Source organism: Aythya ferina, assembly GCF_964211825.1.
Source record: "Aythya ferina genome assembly, contig: HAP1_SCAFFOLD_29, whole genome shotgun sequence".
NCBI classification, from domain to species: domain Eukaryota; kingdom Metazoa; phylum Chordata; class Aves; order Anseriformes; family Anatidae; genus Aythya; species Aythya ferina.
This window is the reverse complement of record NW_028181463.1, coordinates 1078575-1102472: the sequence shown is the minus strand read 5'-3', so window position 1 is coordinate 1102472 and position 23898 is coordinate 1078575. Positions and strand designations below refer to the sequence as shown.

The 23898-nt window shown below is 50.0% G+C and overlaps 3 protein-coding genes and 1 long non-coding RNA gene across 4 annotated transcripts in view; 3 read left to right on the top strand and 1 right to left on the bottom strand.

Moving 5' to 3' along the window:
• LOC311427923 overlaps positions 1–23898 on the top strand; it is a 235641-nt gene that overhangs the window by 200144 nt on the left and 11599 nt on the right. The gene's annotated exons all lie outside the window — the stretch shown is intronic.
• Positions 7626–8567, top strand: LOC311427956 (olfactory receptor 14J1-like; the record flags this gene model as incomplete). Its single annotated transcript, XM_084539532.1, has 1 exon — positions 7626–8567. One exon carries the CDS (start codon positions 7626–7628, stop codon positions 8565–8567), a length of 942 nt encoding a protein of 313 aa, XP_084395658.1.
• LOC311427955 (olfactory receptor 14C36-like) lies at positions 13593–14534 on the bottom strand (the record flags this gene model as incomplete). The annotated part of the gene is made up of 1 exon (XM_084539531.1): positions 13593–14534. The coding sequence occupies one exon, from the start codon at positions 14532–14534 to the stop codon at positions 13593–13595; it is 942 nt and encodes a 313-aa protein (XP_084395657.1).
• LOC311427954 (olfactory receptor 14C36-like) lies at positions 22395–23315 on the top strand (the record flags this gene model as incomplete). The annotated part of the gene is made up of 1 exon (XM_084539530.1): positions 22395–23315. The coding sequence occupies one exon, from the start codon at positions 22395–22397 to the stop codon at positions 23313–23315; it is 921 nt and encodes a 306-aa protein (XP_084395656.1).

The window sequence follows — 23898 nt, the reverse complement described above, 5'->3', positions numbered from 1 at the left end:
TTATACTCATTGTGATGGGCCATCATTGCTTCCTTGCTACCATGTGAAGAGGCTGGGAGGTGTCTTACCAGTGTTTCTCTCGTGGCATCACACTGCCCACCACATCCCACAGATACCCAGGAAAAGCCCAGAGCCAGACATGGGGTACAGGATCTTCCCTCCAGTAGCTGGTGGCAGGCCTTGGCCCTTCTGCTTCATCAAAGCAAACCAAAACTTTTCTCAGCACAGTGCTTTGCCTGTCTGCAGTCATGGCCTCCAATTATCTGCCCTAACAAGTCTCTGGGGAGGCTTTGTTAGTAACAGCCCTCAGAGGGGCTCATTAATACTCCAAGTCACTTCAACTTGTCGTCCTGAGTTTACTTTCTCTAGCAGTTGCATCATTCCCCTCTCAGTAGCTGAACTTCATAGACTCAGCACCAAAATGCTCCATGGAACTCATTAAAATGCAGAAATTCCTAAGATCCCCTCTATAGTTTTATTCATGGCTTCAAGACTTGTAGAGCAAATTGTAGAGCTTTCATGGTGTAGTTAAGGAGGAAGAGCACATAATAAAAATCTTGTCTCATCTTAAAGGATGCATTGAGTTGACTTTTTTGGGGGGAGCATTATTCCCTAATTGATATTGATCCAGAGTGTCTCCCTCGGAGATGTGCGTGGGGAGGAAAAGCAGACTCTGGAGGTCTGACACTGCATGGACAACCTTGCTCCTCACCACCAGCCCTGCCATTTCTCTCATTGGCCACCTGGTGCTTGCTTCTCATTTCCTTACACCAGACTTCACTCAAGGCTGCAGCTGGGTGTTACAGCCCCTTTGCAGCAGCTCCTACCTGCTTTCCTAAGAGATGTAGCTGTACACAGGTGCAGAAGGGTTTTTCCTATTTCCAACCAAATAAACTGAAAACAGGCAACAATTTAAAATAAATAAAATAAAATAAAATAAAATAAAATAAAATAAAATAAAATAAAATAAAATAAAATAAAATAAAATAAAATAATAAAAAACCTCCTCATCTTCTATTCCTCCTCTGAGGTTTACCTTCCCAAAACATTGAATGTACAAGAAATATTTTATAGTGATAGATATGAAATTATGAACAATAGCGTTAGCATTGATCCATACTGTATTATTTCAATGATAAAGGTTGAGGTTCTTGCTAAAAGAAAAAAAAATACAGATTGCTGATAGATGGGCAAGCTGGGCTGCTTCTACCTCATGCTCAAAGCAGCAACTGTAGTGTGAATGATCAAAGAGTAAGAGGAGGGAAAATCGGAACCATGGGAAGTGCATAGGTGCAGATAGGCAGCTGGAAAAGCTACATTCAGCATTGTCTGTTTAATCAAAACTTGTGGATGTGCCTGGAAGATGAGGGAGCACATCGTGACAGACTATGAGAGGACAATGCAACAACAGATGAACACCAGTATTTCTTCTCCTGCGATGAAAATACATCCTGAAAATTCACATTTCTTCATGGTAGAAACTACACTGTGTGACATTCCATGGAAGGGATTAAATCATTTGAAGTGACGAGTAGTTGCTCTATTAGTTAAGTACTAATGACATTACTGGGTATTGACACAGAACTTTGCTGTCTGACCATAAGCAATCAGGGAAAACCACCAGAGACCCGGTTGTATTTGAAGTACTTCGCTGGATTTGCAGCTATCAGAAAGGGCTTTCAGGAGACTGGAGCCTTTTGAGGGATTCAGGTGCAGCCAGGTGGAGTTCAAGGGTACCTCTACTGCTGGCAGTGGTCTTTACCCCTGCAACTACAGCCCAGTCCAGCACATAAAATCTCTTCAAAGACAACACCCCTTCTTCAGTGAATTTCAGAAATTGACCTAAAGCTGAAATGGCCATTGGGAACCCAAGATACTCTCCTTTCTTCCTAGTAGACAGCTGAGCATCCATTTACCATCCTGGGACATCTGTGGAAAATTCAGGTTGCAAGACTCAAGAACAGGAAACTTCAAATAACTAGGATACAACCCATCAGCTTGCCGCACTTTGGGAATCCATCCCCTTCCAACTATGGGGATGAAAGTGCAAAATGCACTGAATCGTGTTTCCCCAAAAGTACGGGAGTTTCCATCACTGGAGATACAAAAGCCCATCTGGAAATGGGCCTGGGCTGCCTGGTTTAGGTGTCCATGCTTGGCTAGTGTGGATGGCTACATGGTCTTTGGAGGTCCCCTCCACTCTCAGTGAACCTATCACTCTGCAGTGCCTGGCAGTGTTTCTGAGAACTTCTCTACAGTATCTTCAAACCTGGTGGACACTGGGTGCTCATGGGGCATAGGATCTTTTGGGGATGAATGTCCCATATGGCTGCTTCCCAAGCTGGGCCTTGCCCAGGGTCAGTCCCCTGCAGGGTAGAAAATGGCCCTTCTCCTGTTGGCTTTTCATGGCCTTCCTCTCAATACATGCTCTTCTCATCCTTGAACACTTTTACTGAATACAGAGGTCTAGGAGTACTAGAGTACAGAATAGAAAACAGAGTACTAGGAGTGCTGAGAAGTCAAAGGTGACCTGCCACCTCCAGACACAAGTGACCTCACAGTCCCTTTGCGTGACACGTTCCTGCTGCTGCCCTATCAAGTGCAGAGACAGAAGTGACCTCACAGTCACTGCCACAGTCACATTCCTCCTGCTGGGACAGGAGATTCTGAGGCAAAGCTGACTTCTCTCTAGCCCCCTAGGTACCTGTTTTTCTCTTTCTGGGTTAGAGACTAAGCAAAGTTTTAGTGGGAGTGTGTGTTGTTCTGCTTGTGGTGTCGTGTCTGTGGTTAAGGTATGGACAAGCTCTACAGCTTAGGGTTTTTTAGGTCTGCTAAGTAGTCTAGGGTTAAACAGAGAGTTTTCATGTTACTGTTAAGGGAAGGCATTAGGTTTAGCAAGAGAAAAAAAAAAATTCCTTTCTGAGTATTGTAGTAGCATTTAGGTTTAGGCATTAAAATTACTGGCTCATGTAAGGTAAGGGCTATATGTGACTAGTTTAAGTCAGTGTTACCACAGCATCCACATTACATAAACACTCTTACTTCTATGAAATCATAAGTTTCTGCTGGCCAAGCTCTTCTTCCCATCCCGACATATCACATCTCTCTTGTCCAGGCTGCTCTTGACCTCTCCATATCTTATTGGGATCAGCCTTCTGATGACATTCACGATCGCAGAGTATCTGTCTCACCTCTGTTGGCTCCTCCATTCCTGAGACAGTATTGGCCTGGTAGTTAGAAGAGAAAAGGACACAAAGATCCTTAGAAGCATCCTGCACAATGTGCCCATCAGTTCTGCACTGCCACAAAACTGCGCTTCCTACCTACAAATTTTGTTTCCAGAATGGCTTTTATTTTTTTATTTTTTTTCTCTCATGCACGGTTCTGTTTTGGATATGCAGAGATGGAATAAGGAAAGTTAAGGAACAGATGGAACTGATCTTCTCAAGGGATGCAAGGAATAATAGGAAGGGATTCTACAGATACATTGCTCAGAAAAGAATGGCCAAGGAGAGTGTACGCCCTCTGATGGATGAGAAGGGTGCACTGGTAATGACAGACATGGAGAAGGCTGAGGGACTCAACAATGTCTTTTCTTCAATCTTCCCTGCCAGTCAGGTTTCCCAAGTCTTTCATTTCCCTGAACCTGTAGATGGAGGCTGGGGGTGCAAAGTCCAACCTGGTGGGAGTGAAGAGCAGGTCCAAGGCCACCTGATGACACTAAACAGGTACATGTCTATGGGGCCTGATAACATGCATCCCAGGGTCCTGAGGGAACTGGCTGATGTAGTTGCCAAGCCTCTCCATCATACTTGGTGGCTGATCATTCTACAGAAGAGAAGGCTCCAGGGTGACCTCTTTGTGGCCTTTCAGCACTCAAAGGAGACTTCTAGAAAAGATGGAGAGTGACTCTTTGCTCAGTCGTATGACAGGACAAGAGGGAAATGTTTTTAAAGTAAAAGACTAGAGATTTAGACTAGAGATTAGGAGGAAACTCTTCACCCAGAGGCTGTTGAAGCACTGGAACTGCTTGCTGAGAGACCTTAGGGATGCCCCATCCTTGGAACTGATCAAGAGCATGTGAGATGAGGCCCTGGGCTACCTGATCTCAAGGGGGGCATCCCTGCTTATGGCGTCCATGGACCGGGGCTTGGAACTAGATGCCTCTAAGGTCCCTTCCATCAGGAGCCATTCTCTGATTCTATGGTCTCACGAGCTATACCTCAAGCATGACTCCCATCCCATCAGCCTTCCTGTGGTCTCTCACCTGACCAGAACAGAAGGTGCCTCACCATCATCTTCAATGCCTTGTGCATGCTTCTGCCATTTACGGTCCCTATCAGTGCCACATTCCTCCTGCAGGTCCGTCAGCTCCACGGACAGAAGTGACCTCCCAGCCTCCTTCACAGCCATGGGCCTCCTGCAGGCCCAGCACATCCTGAGGCACACCTGACCTCATCCCAGTATTCCCAGACAGCTCCTCCTTGTGACCTCTGATCTGATCACATACCTGTCACCTCACATGCCTCTTCCAATGCCATGGGACTGCTGCAGGACCTCACAGTCCCTACCCTACCCCAAGGGGACAAGCAGCTGAAGTTAGGTGTAGGAGTGGGGTTGAGGATGAGATGTGCTGTGTGCATGGTGGAGGGCTTTGGGGGTTAGATGATCAGGTTAATGTTTAGGGATTAGAGGTCACCCTCCAGGGTTAAGGGAATGGCAAAGGCTTCAAGGGAGGGATTGGTGTTCTGCTCAATGTGCCTTCTCAAGGTCTGGGATAAGGACAAGTTTTGAGGTTTTTAATTTAGGTTTGGTTAGAGAGCTAGGTTTAAGGCTGGCATTTTCATCAATCCTTAGTTAGTCTTAATCATCCTTCTCTTTACCCTTCTTGTAGAAGATGCCTTTTACCTCTGCCTTTTCCAAATCCTGAGCAATGTCTCTCCTATATCTGGCTTTTCCATGGTCTTTGAGAGAGGTCTTATAACAACATCTGCAGCTCCACCAGCACCTCTCTCATCCTTACCACACCACCTCTAAGGCAACCTGAGGAGTGACCAGGACGATGATGTTTGCTTGGCAAAGGGTTTCATTAAAATCTCTGATGAGGGCTGTCATGGGCTTCACACAGACTGTGATGGCAGTATCATAGAAAACAGTGACACTTGTGTGGACAGAAGAACAGGTGGATAAGGCTTTGGGCCTGCCAACACAGGACACACACACACCTGAAAACTGCATGAGAGGGAAGAGGAAGACTGGATCCAAAATGTAGATTATGAAATCAAAGGCCATGAGTATCACTGTGGCACTGCAGGACAGCTCCAGCAATGGGGCAAAACAGTACAAGAGGTTTCTATGACACTGGGGCCACAGAACAGTAGCTGGGAGGAGAAGAAGGAATTAGTGTACATGAGAGAAATTCCCCTGGTTCAGGTACAGCTGCCTTCTGGAGTCAGACCTTCCACTTCTCGAGCTTTGCAGAGAACGGGGATGGCATACAGCCCAGGGCTGACCGTAGGGCATGGTCCCCAGAAGGAAGCACTACATCTGCAGGTGTTTGGTGTCAGGCACCAGCACAGTGTTGAGGCTGTTCCACGTCCCAGTCTCCATGCTGGTCATGTGAGAGAGGAAGAAGAGATTTGTGTATCAGTAGAGGATCTTCCATGTGGATTACTGGGAAAACTCAACAAATGGTGTCTTAGTGTCCAATTCCCTTCTTGGAAAACCTTTCAGAGCATTCAGTTCCCCCCTCTCTTGTTAGGACACATTCAGAGGGGTGAAATGATCCCTGTCAGTTGTGGCTGAGGTGTCCTGCCATGCAGTGGGAACAGAATAGGGGTTAAGGGAGGGAAACATTTGTACTCATATTTGACAACCACAGTCCAACAGCACAAATCACACTTTAAAAAATCACTCTGACATCTACAGAGAGAAGCAGTCAGTGATGCCTTCAGTCTGCATTAACCACCACACCCCAGCAGAGACCCTGCTGTCTTGGGGAGCTGTCAGCCCTGAGGCCTTGGGGATACCTCGAGGGAGCCCAAGGGCACAGAACAAGCGATGCCATGGTTGGGTGCTGTGCTGCTGAGCTGGGCCGGGCTCCTGGGCACAAGGGCAGCTCCTGGCAAGCGCTGAAGAGAGACAGATGTGCCAAGGAGCAGCTCCTCTGCACAGCGCAGCAGGGCTGGGGGCTCTGACCGCAGCTGGCATGCAGAGAGGAGAGAAGGAGAGAGGGCTTGGAGGCACTGAGGAGCGCAACAACAGAGGGCAGCGTGTGGCAGGACACATCTGCAGGCTCTTGACACCGTGAGGCTCTGGCAGCAGGGCACTGCAGGTGGGGTTGCCAGAGGGGTCTTCTACAGCTGGCACATCCAGTGGCTGATAGCATCTGGCAGGGTGGGTCTCTCTGTTTCTCCAGAAATGAGTAGAAAATGCATTAGAGAATGGCATTTAAAATTGTTTTTTTCAAGAGAAAGACCAGGGTAGGGACTACCTGAAAAGCAAGAGGTTTTTTCAGTCAGTGTATTCATATTTCTGCAGTGGAGTGGACGAAGGTTTCATGGTAATGAATTTTCAGGGTTGTACAGGAGACTGAGAATCCTGGAGCATAGGAGAAATTGATATGTCAGTGATGAAATTTGTAAAGTACCTTCCCAAACCTCATCTCACGGACTGCACCAACATCATATTGTGGTACTCCCTGGTTTTATCCTCGCTGATTTTTTGGAGCTAGAACCCCCCTGATATCCTCTGTCTTTGAGAGGTGTTTGCAGGCCAAAGCAGAGCAAACAGCATTTGCAATGAGCAGGAGCTGCCTCCTCTGCAGGCAGAGCTGCAGCACAGGAGGGTCTGCTGAGTGTCCGTCTGTCCCTTCCTGGCCTTGCCTCCCCTGGCAGCAGCACGCTGGCATTCCTCCTGGCTTCTCCAGCTGGCCGTGCTGCTGCTGGTCTTGTTCCCAGGCTGGCTGGGGATGGGGGTTTCACATGCCCATGGGGTGAGCCCTCGGTGTGCTTGGGGGAAGGGCAGTATGGGGACAGGGTGAGGGGTGTGGAGATGGGCACTTTGAGCCTGGATTCCTCTGCTCTCAGCGGTATCCTGGTTTGTTTCAGGCAAACATAGGAGTGCAATTGTCCAGTAGGTCAAAGAGACACCAGCACACGGCAGTTGACACTAGGACTAACACACAGACTTGATGTGCTCTCCAAGGACACTGCACTGAAGCCATCACCACGTTGATGACATACAAGGTTTTACTTTGAGTACAGTGGGGCTGCTAGCACAAAAGAGACAAAATAAAAATCACTATATGATCTTTACCAGTAGCTTAGCGCAGGACTGACTCCTGTATTGCCCACAGCAAGTCCCATGCTCTCAGTGACACCCTCTAGCAGCACCAGCCAGAACTCATGAAAAGGACCTGTCAAAAGTCTGAATGGAAGTGGAGAATTATTTGGGATGGATTAAATGAAAAATGGAATGAGTTTCCTCTGAAATGTGAAATTAAGTCATAAAAGAATTATTATTTTTTTATTTTTTTTTTGTAAGACAACTCTGTTAAGATAACTCTGATAAACTCTCAGTGTTTTTCTGTTCCTTGTGCAGGACCTCATGACCAGAAGCAGGAAATGCCCAACATCAGCTCTGTGAGTGAGTTCCTCCTGCTGGCATTCGCAGACACGCGCGAGCTGCAGCTTCTGCACTTCGCGCTCTTCCTGGGCATCTACCTGGCTGCCCTCCTGGGCAACGGCCTCATCCTCAGTGCTGTAGCCTGTGACCACCGCCTCCACACCCCCATGTACTTCTTCCTCCTCAACCTCGCCCTCCTGGACCTGGGCTGCATCTCCACCACTCTGCCCAAAGCCATGGCCAATGCCCTCTGGGACACCAGGGCCATCTCCTATCAAGGATGTGCTGCTCAAGTTCTCTTTTTTGCCTTCTTCTTTGGTTCAGAGTACTATCTCCTCACTGTCATGGCCTACGACCGCTACGTTGCCATCTGCAAGCCCCTGCACTACGGGAGCCTCCTGGGCAGCAGAGCTTGTGCCCAGATGGCAGCAGCTGTCTGGGGCAGTGGCTTTCTCAATGCTGTCCTACACATGGCCGCTACATTTTCCCTGCCCCTCTGCCAAGGCAATGCTGTGGACCAGTTCTTCTGTGAGATCCCCCAGATCCTCAAACTCTCCTGCTCAGATGCCTACCTCAGGGAAGTTGAGGCACTAGTTTTTAGCGTTTCTTTAACATTTTGTTGCTTTGTTTTCATCATGTTATCCTATGTGCAGATCCTCAGGGCAGTGCTGAGGATGCCGTCTTCTCAGGGCCGGCACAAAGCCTTTTCCACGTGCCTCCCTCACCTGGCCGTGGTCTCCCTGTTTGTCAGCACTGCCGTGTTTGCCTACCTGAAGCCCCCCTCCATTTCCTCTCCATCCCTGGACCTGGTGGTGTCATTTCTGTACTCCGTGGTGCCTCCAGCACTGAACCCCCTCATCTACAGCATGAGGAACCAGGAGTTCAAGGTTGCAGTAAGGAAACTCTTTGGATACGTGTTTCTTTGCAATCAATGTCTGTGAGTTCCCTGATTATTTCAGGAACTGTGAGGAAAATTTTTGTTACTACTCTATAAATATTTTCTACATATTATTTGTTCTGATTTAAATTATGTTATCGTTAACCTGCTACCTGATTTTCTTATTTTTATTTTTTCATTTACAGTCATCTACTCAGTCATCATACCCAGTCATCTAATTACTGAAAGAAGCAGGTTATGTAGAGAAACACAATAAAAAAGTAAATAAAACAAAACATCAGAACTACACTGTTATCAGCTGCCATCTCTTCCCATACACTCAGGAGCTGGGGGAGGAGCCCCAGTACACAGGAGGGTCTCAGGGCTAAGAGCTCAGCTGCTACATGGAGTTTGGGTAGGGGCTGCTGCTTCTCTGGAGCCATGGCCATGGCCAGCAGCAGGACATGGCCTTGTCACTGCTTCTCTCTTTTGGCTTTCAGTGTGTTCTCCTGTGCTCTTTTATTCGGATAAGCTATCATATCTCATATGCCTTGGTGACAGTCCTGTTCTCTCTGCAGTGGCATCCCTGTGACTGCAGGCAGCAGCAGGCACTGTGCAACCCTGGGTCACAGTTGCCTCTCTGCAAGCACAACAGTAACAGGAGGGTCTTGCTCTGGGCAAACCCAGAAACCTGGACGCCTCTCCAAAGCTGCTGCCAGGAACATAGCCAAGAGGTTGCTCCCTGCTCTTCTGTTTTCTGGGGTTCTAGTGCCGGGTTCCTCACCTGGGGCTCAACAACCCCAAACAGAGCTACAGGCTGGGAGATGAGTAGTTGGAGAGCTGCCTGGCAGAGAAGGATGTGGGAGTACTGGTTGATAGTCGGCTGAATATGAGCCAGCAGTGTGCTCAGGTGGCCAAGAAGACCAACAGCATCCTGGCTTGTATAAGAAGCAGTGTGGCCAGCAGGGCTAGGGAAGTGATTGTCCCCCTGTACTCAGCTGAGGTACTGAGAGGAGAGTGATGTAACCACTTGAGAAGCTAAAGTCAGAAGGAAAACTTGAAGTGACTTGGAGTATTAATGGTCCCACTGAGGGCTGTTACTAACAAAGCCTCCCCAGGGACATGTTAGGACAGATAATTGGAGGCCATGGTTACAGACAGGCAAAGCACTATGCTGAGAAAAATCTTGGTTGGTTTTAATGAAGCTGAAGGGCCAAGGCCTGACCACAGCCACTGGGAGAGGAGACCCTGCACACCCGTGTCTGGCTCAGGGCTAGTCTTGGGGTCTGTGGGATGTGGTGGGTACTGTGATGCTACTAGAAGAACTTCATTTTGACACCTCCTCAGCCCTGCACAGTGTTGCAAGGAAGCAATGCCAACAGTCAGCATGCCAAGCAGGTGCCTTCTGCTGGCCTAGCAGGGCCACTGCCAGATGTCAGCCCAAAAGTGCAGCTCCCAGGGAGAAGGCAAGGGAGACCTGCCACCTCCAGACACAAGTGACCTCCCAGTCCCTTTCTGTGACACGTTCCTGCTGCTGCCCTATCAAGTGCAGAGACAGAAGTGACCTCACAGTCCCTGCCACAGTCACATTCCTGCTGCTGGGGCAGGAGATGCTGAGGCAGAGCTGAGCTCCTCAGAGCATCCCCACCCATCTCCTCCTTGTGGCCCACAAGCTGATCAGATCAGGATGAGCAAGAGACTCAAGATAAAGGGAAGCGTCTATAGGCTGTGTTTTGGCTTGAAGGGATACTTTGAGGTCAGGCATAAGAACAGTGGATTCCTGTCAGGGTGTGGAGTAGCATTTAGGTTTGGGGATTAATGTCAGTGATTAAAATAGTGCAAGGGCTTTACATGACTATTTTAAGTCAGTGTTACAGCAAAATCAACATTGCCTGAATGTTTGAACCTCACAGAAATCATTAATTTCTGCTGGCCAAGCTCCTCTTTCCTCCCTCAAATCTCACATCTCTCCTGGCCAGGCTTTTCCTGACTTTGCCATATCAGTCATCTTCTTAGGGGCAGCTTTCTGATGGCTTTCATGATCTCAGAGTACCTGCCTCACATCTGTTGGTTACACCTTTTTTGAAACTGACATGGCCTCTAAGTCAGGATGGAAAAGAACACAAAGGCTGTAGCTGAACCCTGCACAATGTGCCCAGCAGCTCTTGTACGACCTCAAAATTTTGTTTCCTGCCTCCAACTTTTAGATACGGAATGGCTTCTGTGCACCCAGGCTATCTTTTTCCAAACCCTCATGCATGGTTCAGTTTGCCCCAAGCATCTTGGAGGCAGTGGCCCCCTCTGTGTCGAAAACTGAAAGCAGCCCTAAAGGATGACTTCAGGCAAAAACTGACACCTCTGACATGACAACCCCTATCCAAGACCTCTTCCACCATGGGGCCTACCATGTACTTAGAAAGAGCCAATCTCAGAAACTACATGCACAGCAAGTGCCTTCTGCTGCCCTACCATGGACACTGGCAGATGTGAGCCTAAAGGCACAGATCCCAGCCAGGAGTCAAGGGTGACCTGTCAGCTACTTCAGAAAGAGCTCACCTCACAGGCCATTTAACAGCCATTCGCTTCCTGCTGGACTTAGTGCTTCTGATACACCACTGAGCTTATAATGCCACACCTAGAAAACACCCCCTTTTTGGGCCAGGACCTGCCCAGGTAAAAATGATCTGGTTGTGATCCTCCAAGCCCATGGCACACCTGCTGGGCTCCCAGCCTCTCTGAGACACAGGAGCCATTTCCGTGCCAGTCCTGGGAGGTGCTAGGGTAGGAGGGACCTTGCAGGCAATGTTCCAGCCCCATGCCTGTTGGTGGTCTCTCAGCTCCTAGTGCACAGTGGGGATCACATTCGTATCTAGAAGCCATGAGCCTGAAGCTGGCCTAGCAGACACTCAGGGGAAGCACCCTCTCAGCCCCAGCCCCAGCTCCAGCCCAAACCCCAGCTGGTCTGCAGAGTGAGGGGGCTGTGGTGCCCGGTGCCCTGGGGCTGCAGAGCTCTCCTCTGCCTGCTCACACCAGACTGAGCACTTGAGCTCTAGACAGTCCACATGGGACACAACATGGTGCTCAGAAGTAAATATTGGTGTCTTCTTTTTAAGACAAGGTATCAGTTTCTCAGAGACTGGCAGCACAGCAGTCTGCTTGTGGGTATTGATGAGTTACTAAATATTCCTTATGTTTGGGGTTGTTATTTCTTTTTCTTTCATTTTTCTTTTCCTTTCCCTTCCTCATGTGTCTATCTCTCTGTGAGTTTTTATGTTCTTTCCCCTCTCCCTCCAGATGTGTTTCCTCCTCTCCCTCTAGAGGAGGAGGAAGCAGGCAGCTCATGCATGTGTAGTTGCTAGTTCAGGTGAGGAAGGAGGATGCTGGCTATGCTGCAAGGAGATGGAGGTCTGTGTAGCTGCAGGAGCCCTGCTCTCTTGCCTGGCAGATCCCCAGCACACAGTGCCTGTGCCCCGCAGGGCCAGCCCCACTCCCCAGGCCAGCACAAGAGGCCTGGCCCAGCCACAGAGCAGCCTGCCCCGAGCAGGGGCCTGCACAAAGAGCTTTCCCTTTGCCCTTTCCCCATCAGTGCAGGCCCAGCAATGCTGCCCTGCTCTTCCCCAGGGCCATCCCTGCTCCCAGGGAGCCTTGCCCAGGGCAGTGTGTCTGTGCTGGCCAGGTCAGCCATTGCTGCTTCCATCCCTGTGCTCCCCACAGGGCCCCAAGCTGTCGGTGCTGCTGTGAGAGCCAGGGGCTGTGGTGCCCTGGGACCCCCGCGGGTCTCCCCTTTGCCTGTGCTGCTCAGGGTGGGCAGCAGACCTACGTCCATGGGAATCTCTGCTGCTGAGCCCCTTTCCATCTGCCCTGATGGCTCAGCAGCACAGGGCAGTGCTGGGCAGGGCCATGGGGTGTCTCTGAGGACACAAAGGACAGGCGAGTGCTGCACCAGACCTGGCCCACAGCACTTCAAAATGTATATCCTCAATTACTCTGCAGTCTTATGGGCCTTTGCCTGCTGGCTCTTCACCCCCTCTGCTGGCATTGCACAGCCCTCCTTTAGCCCATCGAATCCTCAGATTCCCCTTTTCCTTTACCAGACCCTTCTTTGCATGATCACACATTTTATGACGTTCTAATCACTACCCACTGAGCACCCTGTCCCTGCAGATCCCCTGACATCTCCTGGAAGCTCCAGATTCCTCTACAGGCTGCAATCTGCATCTGCCCCACTGCAGGGGGTGCAGTCCCATGCAGATAAATTTAATATCAGTTGTCATCTCCTTAGGCAAGTTCTGTCATAATGGAAGCTCTTAGTGCTGCCCTTGGTTCCTCAGGGACCACCCTGGGACTTTCAGCCTGTGTCCTTCACTCCATGACAAACCCCCAGAATAGAGAAGAGCAGGGAGCAACCCCTTGGCTCCATTCCTGATAGCACATTTGGAAGAGGTGTCCAGGGTCCTGGGTTTGCCCTCAGCAGCCCCTCTTGTTACTGTGGTGCTAGCAGGGAGGCAGCTGTGACCCAGGGTTGCACAGTGCTTGATGCTGCCTGCAGCCACAGGGATGCCACTGCAGAGACAACAGGACTGTCACCAAGGTACATGAGATCTGAGGGCTTACCCAGAACAATGTGGAAGCCTAAAGAGCAATAGTGAAAATGCCACATCCTGCTGCTGGCCATGGCCATGGCTCCAGGGAAGCAGCAGCCCCAAACCAAAGGCAGCAGAGAGGCAGAGCCCAGCGGACAGTGAGGGGCAGCCCAGAGGCCACCGGGGCTGCTCCTGCATGTGGCAGCTGGGCTCTTGGTTTTGAGCCCCTCCTGCATGCTGGGGCTTCTCCCCCAGCTCCAGAAGAGATGGGAAGAGATGGCAGCTGAGACCAGTGAAATTCTAATGGCTTTATTATTGGGTTTATCTACACAGGGAACCATCTTCAATAGGAAAATAATTGATTCTAGGGGGGGGGTTAAAAATAATATTATTTAATTCAAAAGTGAAGTACTTAGAGAAAATAATAATACAGACATTTAATAACAGAAGACATGATATTATTTTATTTCTGAGAAAAACTAGGATTTCTAATATTAGGCGTAGTATTATAGGTGAATTTGCTGAAGATGTGTGTATTCAAGTAGAGTCCTGATGGAATCCCTTAGTTCCCAGTTCCTCATACTGTAGATGAGTGGGTTCGCTGCTGGAGGTACTATTGAGTACAGAAGTGACACCACCAAGTCCAGGGATGGCGACGAGATGGAGGGAGGCTTCAGGTAGGCAAACATGGCAGTGCTGACCATCAGGGAGACGATGGCTAGGTGCGGGAGGCATGTGGAAAAGGCTTTGTGCCGGCCCTGCTCAGAGGGCATCCTCAGCACTGCCCTGAATACCAGCACATAAGATACCACTATGAAGACAAAACAACCAAAGGCCAAAAAAATACTAAACACAAGTGCCCAAACTTCCCTGAGGTAGGCATCTGAGCAGGAGAGCTTGAGGATGTGGGGGATTTCACAGAAGAACTGGTCCACAGCATTGCCGTGGCAGAGGGGCAGGGAAACTGTAGTGGCCGTGTGCAGGACAGCATTGAGAAAGCCACTGCCCCAGGCAGCTGCTGCCATCTGGGCACAAGCTCTGCTGCCCAGGAGGCTCCCGTAGTGCAGGGGCTTGCAGATGGCAACGTAGCGGTCATAGGCCATGGCAGTTAGAATTGAATACTCTGAACCAAAGAAGAAGACAAAAAAGAGAACTTGAGCAGCACAACCTTGATAGGAGATGACCCTGGTGTCCCAGAGGGCATTGGCCATGGCTTTGGGCAGAGTGGTGGAGATGAATCCCAGGTCGAGGAGGGCGAGGTTGAGGAGGAAGAAGTACATGGGGGTGTGGAGGTGGTGGTCGCAGGCTACAGCACTGAGGATGAGGCCGTTGCCCAGGAGGGCAGCCAGGTAGATGCCCAGGAAGAGCGCGAAGTGCAGGAGCTGCAGCTCGCGCGTGTCTGCGAATGCCAGCAGGAGGAACTCGCTCACAGAGCTGATATTGGGCATTCTCTGACTTTGTACTTGCTTTTCTGTTGAAGGGGAGAAGGCAGAAAAAAGTTAGAACAGACTTCTATGAAGAAAACTGGAAATAAAACAAAAGGCTGGCTAACTCATATTCAGACATGTGTCAGATCAACGAGCTTTGAAGTATTGCTTCAAAAGACTGAGCTGAATGCAAAGCAGAGCTGCAACTGTTTCCCTCACTTTATTTTATTCTAGTTGCCCTATCCTAGTTGAGGTATTGGATTTTGACACTCCCTGACATTACTTGTACACTCACGGTGAAATCCTGTGTTTGCCAGGAGGCAAAAGGGCTGTGCCTAGGTGAAGACTGAGCAGAGCAGCTCTGCCCCGTGGTCCTGTTCTCAGTTGCTCTGTGTCACCTCTCTGAGCTGCAGGACCATCCTACTCAGATGTTTCCCTGAGAAAAAACAAAAGAAAACTGAGAGCAGAAAAGCCTGAGTCCAAGTGCATCTGGACAGAATCCTCACCTTGTCTCATGGGGTCTTAGCAGGATCTCAGCTCTTCCCTCCTAACCAGGGCTGCAGAAGCCTCACTCCAGCTTCCCAGAGACAGCCATCCAGCAGCACATCCAGGCATGGCCTTAACACAGACGTGTCTCCTCCTTCGGGTACCTGGATGCTGCAAGGGCACAAGGATGCCACGAGAGAGCTGCATCCTGCTGGAGAGCATCGTGCAGACCAGGAGGACACCCCTCAGACTGAGCTGGATATTCACAAGCTGGGGTATCCCAATATTCAAACTGCATCCCCTGCAGTGTCTGGAGGAGGCTCGGCCACCACACTCCTGGCTGACCAGGGGTAGCTAGGTTATGATACTCCAAGGGGCTTCTGCCAGACTTCCTCACCTCGCACTGCAACCCAGCAGGACTCTCAAAGCCTACTGCATTGCCCACTGCCCTCCCAGAAACAAGACCTAGCAGGAGGAAACCCTTCCAGGACCTGCAGCTGCATGGCCCTGCAGCCCGACCCTTACCTTGTCAAGGGCTGTGCAGGTTTCTCCTGCAGGCAGCTCTCAGCATCCTCCCACTGCCAACTGCCTTCAGCCCCTCTCTCCTTTTCTTCTCTCTGTCTGTGCCTCTGTGTCTCTTTCCTGCTGCGCTGTGCAGAGGAGCTGCTCCTGGCCACAGCTGTCTCTCTGCACCAGGGCCCTCTTGCCACGAGCTCTCTCTGTCCCACGAGCCCGGCCCAGCTCAGCAGCACAGCACCAGCCCAAGGCACTGCAATCACCCCTCTGGGGGCTTTGCTGATGAGCCCACGAACCTCAGGCACTCAGAGACAATTGAAGACATCTCTCCAGAAGTGCAAGTCAGAGGCAAGTTTCCTGCAGTGTCCCCCTGAGGGCCAGCACTGACACAGCCTCCCTTGGAGCTCGTTAGAGCAGAACCCTGGAGGCAGTGAGGACAAGGAGACAAAGGCAATGTGAAGGTGACAGTGATGTGTAGGAAAACTGGATGTGTTTCACCAAGCACAAGGGCCAGGCCTTGACCCCAAGTGCTTCGGAAGGGAGATCCTTTCCTTTACAGGTTGCTCAGGGCTCTTTGTGGGGCAGTGGGAGATGGGGATGTGCATGGCCAAGTGCAGGAGAATGGTACAACCCCTGCCTGGTTCATGAGTGGGGGCGAGGAGGCAATGAGGCCCTGGTGTTTTAACGATAATCTGTCTCCTCATGGGCGTCAGTGGCAGAGACAACAGCCATACCCTTGGACACAAAGACCTGGGTCCTGTTGGGACTTTCAGCCTTTCCACAGCCCTCTACACTGTCTAAACCTGGGTCTTAAAAGGACTCCCATACCTGCACATCATTCACTGCTGGCTGCAGACCCTTGTCCGTGTGGTGTCACACCAAGTCTGAGCTGAGTCTGGGAACTCAGATCTTCTTGGTGGCCATGCCCCTCATAAGGCAGCTCTGTAAGAAGCTGGCCTGGTTCCTCGTGAGCAGGCACCACTGCTCGTATGGCATCCCTCATGGTTCCCAGGCCCTCCTCCTGCTGGACATTACTCACTCAGCAGGGTCCCAGTCTGCCCTGATGTGTGGGGTTTCTCTTCCTCTGGTACAGGACTGGGCTCTTCTCCATGTAAAAGTCAAAAATTTTCTGAAGTCAAAATCCTGCAGATTCTCAAGGTTCACCCACAGTGATGCTCCATTCTATCACCTGTTAATGTCAGCAGGCAGACAGTTCAACCTTCATGTAATTGTGCTATCTCTGACCAGAGATACCTTGCAGCAGCAAGGGTTGCAGGGAAATTTGGATAATTCAGGAGTAACCATCTGAATGGAATTACAGCACAGTCACAGAAGGTAGGGGATGGAAGGCTGTCAGGTTCCACATTTGCTGTGCTTTCTTCTCATGAATGCTGTCAGTTTGTCTGAAGCTGTGTCCTGAATGTTATGGGGCTGTGCAGGTCAAAATTAGAAGGGCCAAAGCCCAGCTGGAGCTCAATCCATCTATTACTGTCAAAGACAATTAAAAAAATAAAATACGATAAGATAAAAATGATATAAATAGTTTAAATGAGGGAGGATTAGGGAGAATCATAATCCTTTATTGGATTCTGGGGGGAAAACCCAGTGACAAGGGATGAGGTAAAGTCTGAGGCACTTAATGCCTTCTTTGCCTCTGTTACTAGCAGCAAGACCAGTTTTTCCCCTGGACATTTCTTCCTCCTCATGGCCAGTGCCATCCTTCCATTGAACACTTTGTGGCAGTTTTTTTTTCTCCTGCTCTTTCCTACTACGAAAGAAAGCTCCATCAGGGTGGAAACCCCTCCTGAAGTAGGCATCCCAACCCAGCAGGCTCCTTGCGGCCTCTCAGCCAACCAGACACAAGTCACCTCAGCAGCCTCTTCCAAGCCAGGGGCCTGCTGCTGGCCTTGCAGCTTCTTGGCTACACACAGCCAAGCCTTGTGCCTGCTGCTGCCCAGCCATGGACTCAAGCAGAAGGGACAGGACAACCCATGTTGGGGCCTTCTTTCTGCCTGGGTCCTCCTGGCTCTGGAGGCAGAGGGGATCCCCCAGTCAGCATGCCAAGCAGGTGCCTTCTGCTGGCCTAGCAGGGCCACTGCCAGATGTCAGCCCAAAAGTCCAGATCCCAGGTCTATGTAAAGGCTGACCTGCCACCTCCAGACACAAGTGACCTCCCAGTCCCTTTCTGTGACACATTCCTGCTGCTGCCCTATCAAGTGCAGAGACAGAAGTGACCTCACAGTCACTGCCACAGTCACATTCCTTCTGCTGGGCCATGAGATCCTCAGGCATAGCTGACTGCTTTCTAGTTCCCAAGGGAATAAGGCGCATCTTTCTGGGTTAGAGAGTAAACAAATGTTTATTGGGAAGGTTTGGTGTTCTTCTGTGTTTAGGGTATGGTCAGGCTATGTAGTTTAGGTCATTTTTAGGTCTGCCTAGAAGCCTAGGGTTAAATAGAGTATTTTAATACTATTATTAAGGGTAGGGTTTAGGGTGAGTAAGAGAGTAAAAGTAATAGAAAGGGGGTATGGGGTGAGTTTTGCTTCAAGAAATACCTTGTGTTCAAGCTTTAGAGAAATGGATTCCTGTCAGAGTTTTGGAGGAGCATTTAGATTTAAGGATTAAGACTACTGGTTAAAATAGTGTAAGGGCCATACATGACTCTACAAGTCAGTGTTGCTGCACAATCCGCATTTCATGATGCCTCTTACCTCTACGAAATCATTAATTTCTGCTGGCCATGCTCCTCTTGCCACCTGAAAATCTCACATCTCTCGTGTCCAGGTTGCTCCTGACCTCCCCATATCCTATTGGGATCAGCTTTCCGATGACATCCATGACATAGGCAGTATATGTCTCACCTCTGTGGGCTACTCTGTTCTTCAGAGAGAAGTGGCATTGTAGTCAGGAGGGAAAAGGGCCTAAAGGAGCATCCTGCCTAGTATGCCCATCAGCTCTGCCTCTCTACAAAATTGCGCATCCTACCTACTAGTTTTGTTTCCAGAATAGCTTCCATGGATCTCGAGTTCTTTTTCCAGGCCCTTATGAATGCTTCAGTTTTGGATGTGTAGAGATGGGATAAGGAAAGCAATGTGCGGATAGACCTGAGCTTAGCAAGGGATGCAAAGAATAACAGGAAGAGATTCTAGAGATGCATAGCTCAGAAAAGAAAGGCCAAGGAGAGTGTACCCCCTCTGATGGATGAGAAGGGTAAACGGTAATGACAGACATGGAGAAGCCTGAGGGCCTCAACAACATCTTTGCCTCAATCTTCCCTGCCAGTGAGGCTTCCCAAGTTTTTCATTTCCCTGAACCCATAGATGGAGGCTGGGAGGCAAAGAAGATGATCAAGTGGCTGGAGAACCTCTCCTATGAAGAAAGTCTGAGAGCACTGGGGCTGTTCAGCCTGGAGAAAAGAAGGTTCCAGGGTGACCTCATCACAGCCTTTCAGTACTTAAAGGGGGCTTATAAAAAAGATGGAGAGTGATTCTTTGCTCAAGGACATCACAGTCACTGCCCTGCCCCAAGGGGACAAACAGCTGAAGTTAGGGATAGGAGTGGGTTTGAAGATGAGATGTGCTGTGTGTGTGGTGGAGGGTTAGGTGGTCAATTTAACATTTAGGGATTAGAGGTCAACTTCTAGGGCTAATGCAATGGAAGGGCTTTGAGGGAGGGATTGGTGTTCTGCTCAAGATGCCTGCTCAAGGTGTAGGATAAGGGCAAGCCTTGTGGGTCAGAGTTTTGTTTAGTTCTTGGGTGAGGGCTAGGGTTAACGCTGGCATTCTAATTCATGATTAGGCTTAATCATCATTCTGCTTGACCTTCAAGTGCAAGATGTGTTTGACATCTGCCTTTTCAAGTCCCGAGGAACCTCTTTGGTCAACCCGTCCTTTCCAAAGCATCTCAGATAGATCTTATGACAACGTCTGGAGCAGTTCCACCATCATGTCTCTCACTCTTCCCACTCAACTGCTAAGCAACCTGAGGACTGAGCAGGGGGATTATGAAGGTTTGGGAAAGGGCTTGGTTAAAACCTCTGAGCACAGCCTTTATGGGCTTCACATAGACAGAGAGGGTGGTGTCACAGAAAACAGTGACACTCATGAGGACCAAAGAGCAGGTGGATAAGACCTTGGGCCTGCCAACGCAGGATGCACACACATGAAAACTGTATGGGAGGGAAGAGGAAGATTGGATCCAAAATGTAGATTATGAAATCAAAGACCATGAGAATCACCGTGGCACTGCAGGACAGCTCCAGCAATGGAACAAAACCACAGAAGAGGTGTCTATGACACTGGGGCCACAGAACAGTAGCTGGGAGGAGAAAGAATTACTGCACATGAGAGAAATTCCCCTGGTTCAGGTACAGCTGCCTTCTGGAGTCAGACCTTCCACTTCTCGAGCCTTGCAGAGAACAGGGGTGGCATACAGCCCAGGGCTGACCGTAGGACATGGCCCCCAGCAGGAAGCACTGCGGTCATGCAGAAGGTGCATCTGAGAGTGCTGCCACCTCTGTGAGCAAAGGGGGTTCTGTCCCCAGCCAGGAAGCTAGCCAGCATCTGGCGGAGGGTGCTGGAGCTGTACAAGGTGTGCAAGGAGGAGAAATCTCCCTCAGGAAGAAGGCCACGGGCATCTGCAGGTGTTTGGTGGCCAGCACCAGCACAGTGATGAGAGTGTTCCACATCCCAGTCACTGTGCTGGTCATGTAAGAGAGGAGGAAGAGATGTTTGTAAGGGTTGAGGAACTTCCATATTCACAGTAGTGGAAACTCAGCTAATGATGGCTTATTGCACCATTCCCCTTCCCTCATGGAAACCCTTTTAGAGCATTCTGGTCCCCTCTGTCTTGTTGGGATAAAAATTTCCAAGCAGTTTCTTCCCCAGTTCCTAAACGGAACAGTGAAGAAATTTCAGAGAGGTGAAATTATCCCTGCCTGTCATGGCCAAGGTATCCTGCAATACAACAGGAACAAAATAGGGGTTAAGGAATCATTGGTTCTCATGTTTGACAACCACACTCTAACAGCAGAAAACACACTTATAAAATGTATCTTCCCTTTCTTCAGAGAAGAGAATTCGGTGATGACTTTGGTCTGCCTCAATCAGCACACCCCAGCAGAGACCCTGCTGCCTTGGGGAGCTGTCAGCCCTGAGGCCTTGGGGACACCTCGAGGGAGCCCAAGGGCACAGAGCAAGTGATGCCATGGTCGGGTGCTGTGCTGCTGAGCTGGGCTGGGCTCTTGGGCCCAAGCAGAGCTCCTGGCAAGAGGACAGTGCTGCAGAGAGACAGCTGTGCCCAGGAGCAGCTCCACTGCACAGCGCAACAGGGCTGGAGGCTCTGACCGCAGCTGGCATGGGGAGAGGAGAGAAGGAGAGAGGGCTTGGAGGCACTGAGGAGTGCAACAACAGAGGGCAGCGTGTGGCAGGAAACATCTGCAGGCACTTGACACCGTGAGGCTCTGGCAGCAGGGCAATGCAGGTGGGGTTGCCAGAGGGGTCTTGTACAGCTGACACATCTGATGGCGGATAGCATCTGTCAGGGTGAGTTTCTCTGTTTCTCCAGAAACGAGTAGAAAATGCTTTAGAGAATGGCATTTAAAATTGGATTTTTCAAAAGGAAGACCAAGGCAGGGGCTATCTGAAAGTCAAGACTTTTTCTGTAGCCTGTGCTTGCAGATACCTGTGGTAGAGCGGAGGCCGGTTTCATGGTAATACGTGGTCAGGTTTGTACTGAAGACTGAGACTCCTAGAGCATTGCAATGAGAGATCAATATTTAATCAATGAACTTCATAAAGTCCCTTCCCACACCTCAGCCCAGAAACTACACCAACATCATCATTGTGGTCCTCTCAGGTTTTATCCTAGCTCATCTTTTGGAGCTGCAAATCCTCCAGTGACCAGTGCCCTGTCTTTGGGAGGTCTCTGCTGGTTTGAGGTGAGCACAGATCATTTGCAATGAGAAGGAGCTGCCTCGTCTGCAGGCAGAGCTGCAGCACAGGAGGGTCTGCTGAGTGTCCGTCTGTCCCTCCCTGACCTTGCCTCCCCTGGCAGCAGCACGCTGGCATTCCTCCTGGCTTCTCCAGCTGGCCGTGCTGCTGCTGGTCTTGTTCCCAGGCTGGCTGGGGATGGGGATTTCAGAGGCAGTGGTGTGCCCTCGGGGTGTTTGGGGAAAGGCGAGTACGGGGACAAGGTGAGGGCTGTGGAGATGGGCACTTTGAGCATGCATTCCTCTGCTTTCAGCAGTGTTCAGGTTCTTTTCAGATGAACAACTGAGTACAACTTTCCTGCAGCTCTCATGGGCCAGCTGAGACCAACACTGATGGAGAGACTGGCTGTCGTCTCTGAGGCACACTCTGCACTGAAGGCACAGTGTCTTTGCCCCTGAGGATCCACAAGGATTTACTTGGAGTGCAGCAGAATGCCCAGGATTTATGCCTTAGAAACTGTTCTCCGGTGTGGTGTGGCAGCTAGAACCAAAAACACAAAACAAATAATTACATATCTAAATCTCCACACCTCATCTCTGCAGTTGGGTGAACAAGGAGCAAAACTGGGGAAATCTCTTTGATATCAGCAGTAACCTTAATCTGAGACTACCCCATGTTCCTACGATGTTCCTACCATGTTGCTACCATGTTACTCCCTCTGGCAGTATTACAGAACTGATTCTTCCATTGCCACAGAGGAGTCCCCTGCTCCCAGAGGCACTCTCAGGCAGAATCAATGAAAGAGAGCTTCAAAATATCTGCCTGGAAATGGAAAACCCTTTGGTGATTTTAAATGAGAGTATGGAAAGGGTTTTCCTCAGTTATGTCTGTGGTACACAATCACTGCCTTTCTCTTCCTTGTACAGGACCTCATGACCAGAAATTAGAGATGTCCAACGTCAGCTCCATCACGGAGTTCCTCCTGCTGGCATTCGCAGACACGCGCGAGCTGCAGCTCCTGCACTTTGCGCTCTTCCTGGGCATCTACCTGGCTGCCCTCCTGGGCAACGGCCTCATCCTCAGCGCCCTAGCCTGTGACCACCACCTCCACACCCCCATGTACTTCTTCCTCCTCAACCTCGCCCTCCTCGACCTGGGCTGCATCTCCACCACTCTGCCCAAAGCCATGGCCAATTCTCTCTGGGACACCAGGGCCATCTCCTATCAAGGATGTGCTGCTCAAGTTCTCTTTTTTGTCTTCTTCTTTGCTTCAGAGTATTCAATTCTAACTATCATGGCCTACGACCGCTACGTTGCCATCTGCAAACCCCTGCACTACGGGAGCCTCGTGGGCAGCAGAGCTTGTGCCCAGATGGCAGCAGCTGCCTGGGGCAGTGGCTTTCTCTATTCAGCCCTGCACACGGCCAACACATTTTCTCTCCACCTCTGCCAAGGCAATGCTGTGGACCAGTTCTTCTGTGAGATTCCCCAGATCCTCAAGCTCTCCTGCTCAGATGCCTACCTCAGGCAATTCGGGGCACTTGTGTTTAGTTTTTCTTTAGCATTTGGTTGTTTTGTTTTCATTGTGGTGTCCTATGTGCAGATCTTCAGGGCAGTGCTGAGGATGCCCTCTGAGCAGGGACGACACAAAGCCTTTTCCATGTGCCTCCCTCACCTGGCCGTGGTCTCCCTCTTTGTCAGCACTGTCATGTTTGCCTACCTGAAGCCGCCCTCCATCTCCTCTCCATCCTTGGACATGGTGATGGCAGTTCTGTACTCGGTGCTGCCTCCAGCACTGAACCCTCTCATCTACAGCATGAGGAACCAGGAGCTGAAAGCCACACTGAAAAAAATGATTCTATTTACGTAGCAATAAATTGGCTATCTCACTTTTCTGGTTTTACTCACGTTAATCTCAGGCAGTTTGTGAGCTTTAGGTATAGCATTCTTTAAAATTCTTTTTCCAGTTAGATATTTGCTTTCATTCCTCTTTTCCAGATGACCAGTCCTCTGTGAACCCAGAGGCTTTCTCTGAATGTGTTTATCCCTAAATGACACCTGGCCTCTGTTCTGGTATCTTGTTCATAAAATTAAGTTGCTCATGCTTAGTGCTCTTCTTCCCAATCTGGAGTGCAGAAGACAATTAGGGAATGCCAGGCTTAAGGCATCGGTCTTGTACTTGGGTTTCACCTGGACACAGGGACATGGGGGCACCAGGTTTTGGGTGAGGGAGTGAGGGCTGGACTGAGTTGTCACTGGTGGATGCCCAGTGCCCCTGGAGAACCTGACCCTTCAAGAAGCAGCTTCTTGGGATTGAAACGTGAGAGGACCAGTGGCATCAAGGAGGTATTTGGAGCCACCAGGATATCCTAAGGCTTCTCCTGGGATATTGAGTGCCTTGTGTTGGGTGGGCAGTGAGTGGATCTTCACAGTAAAGCTAAGCCAAAGGATGG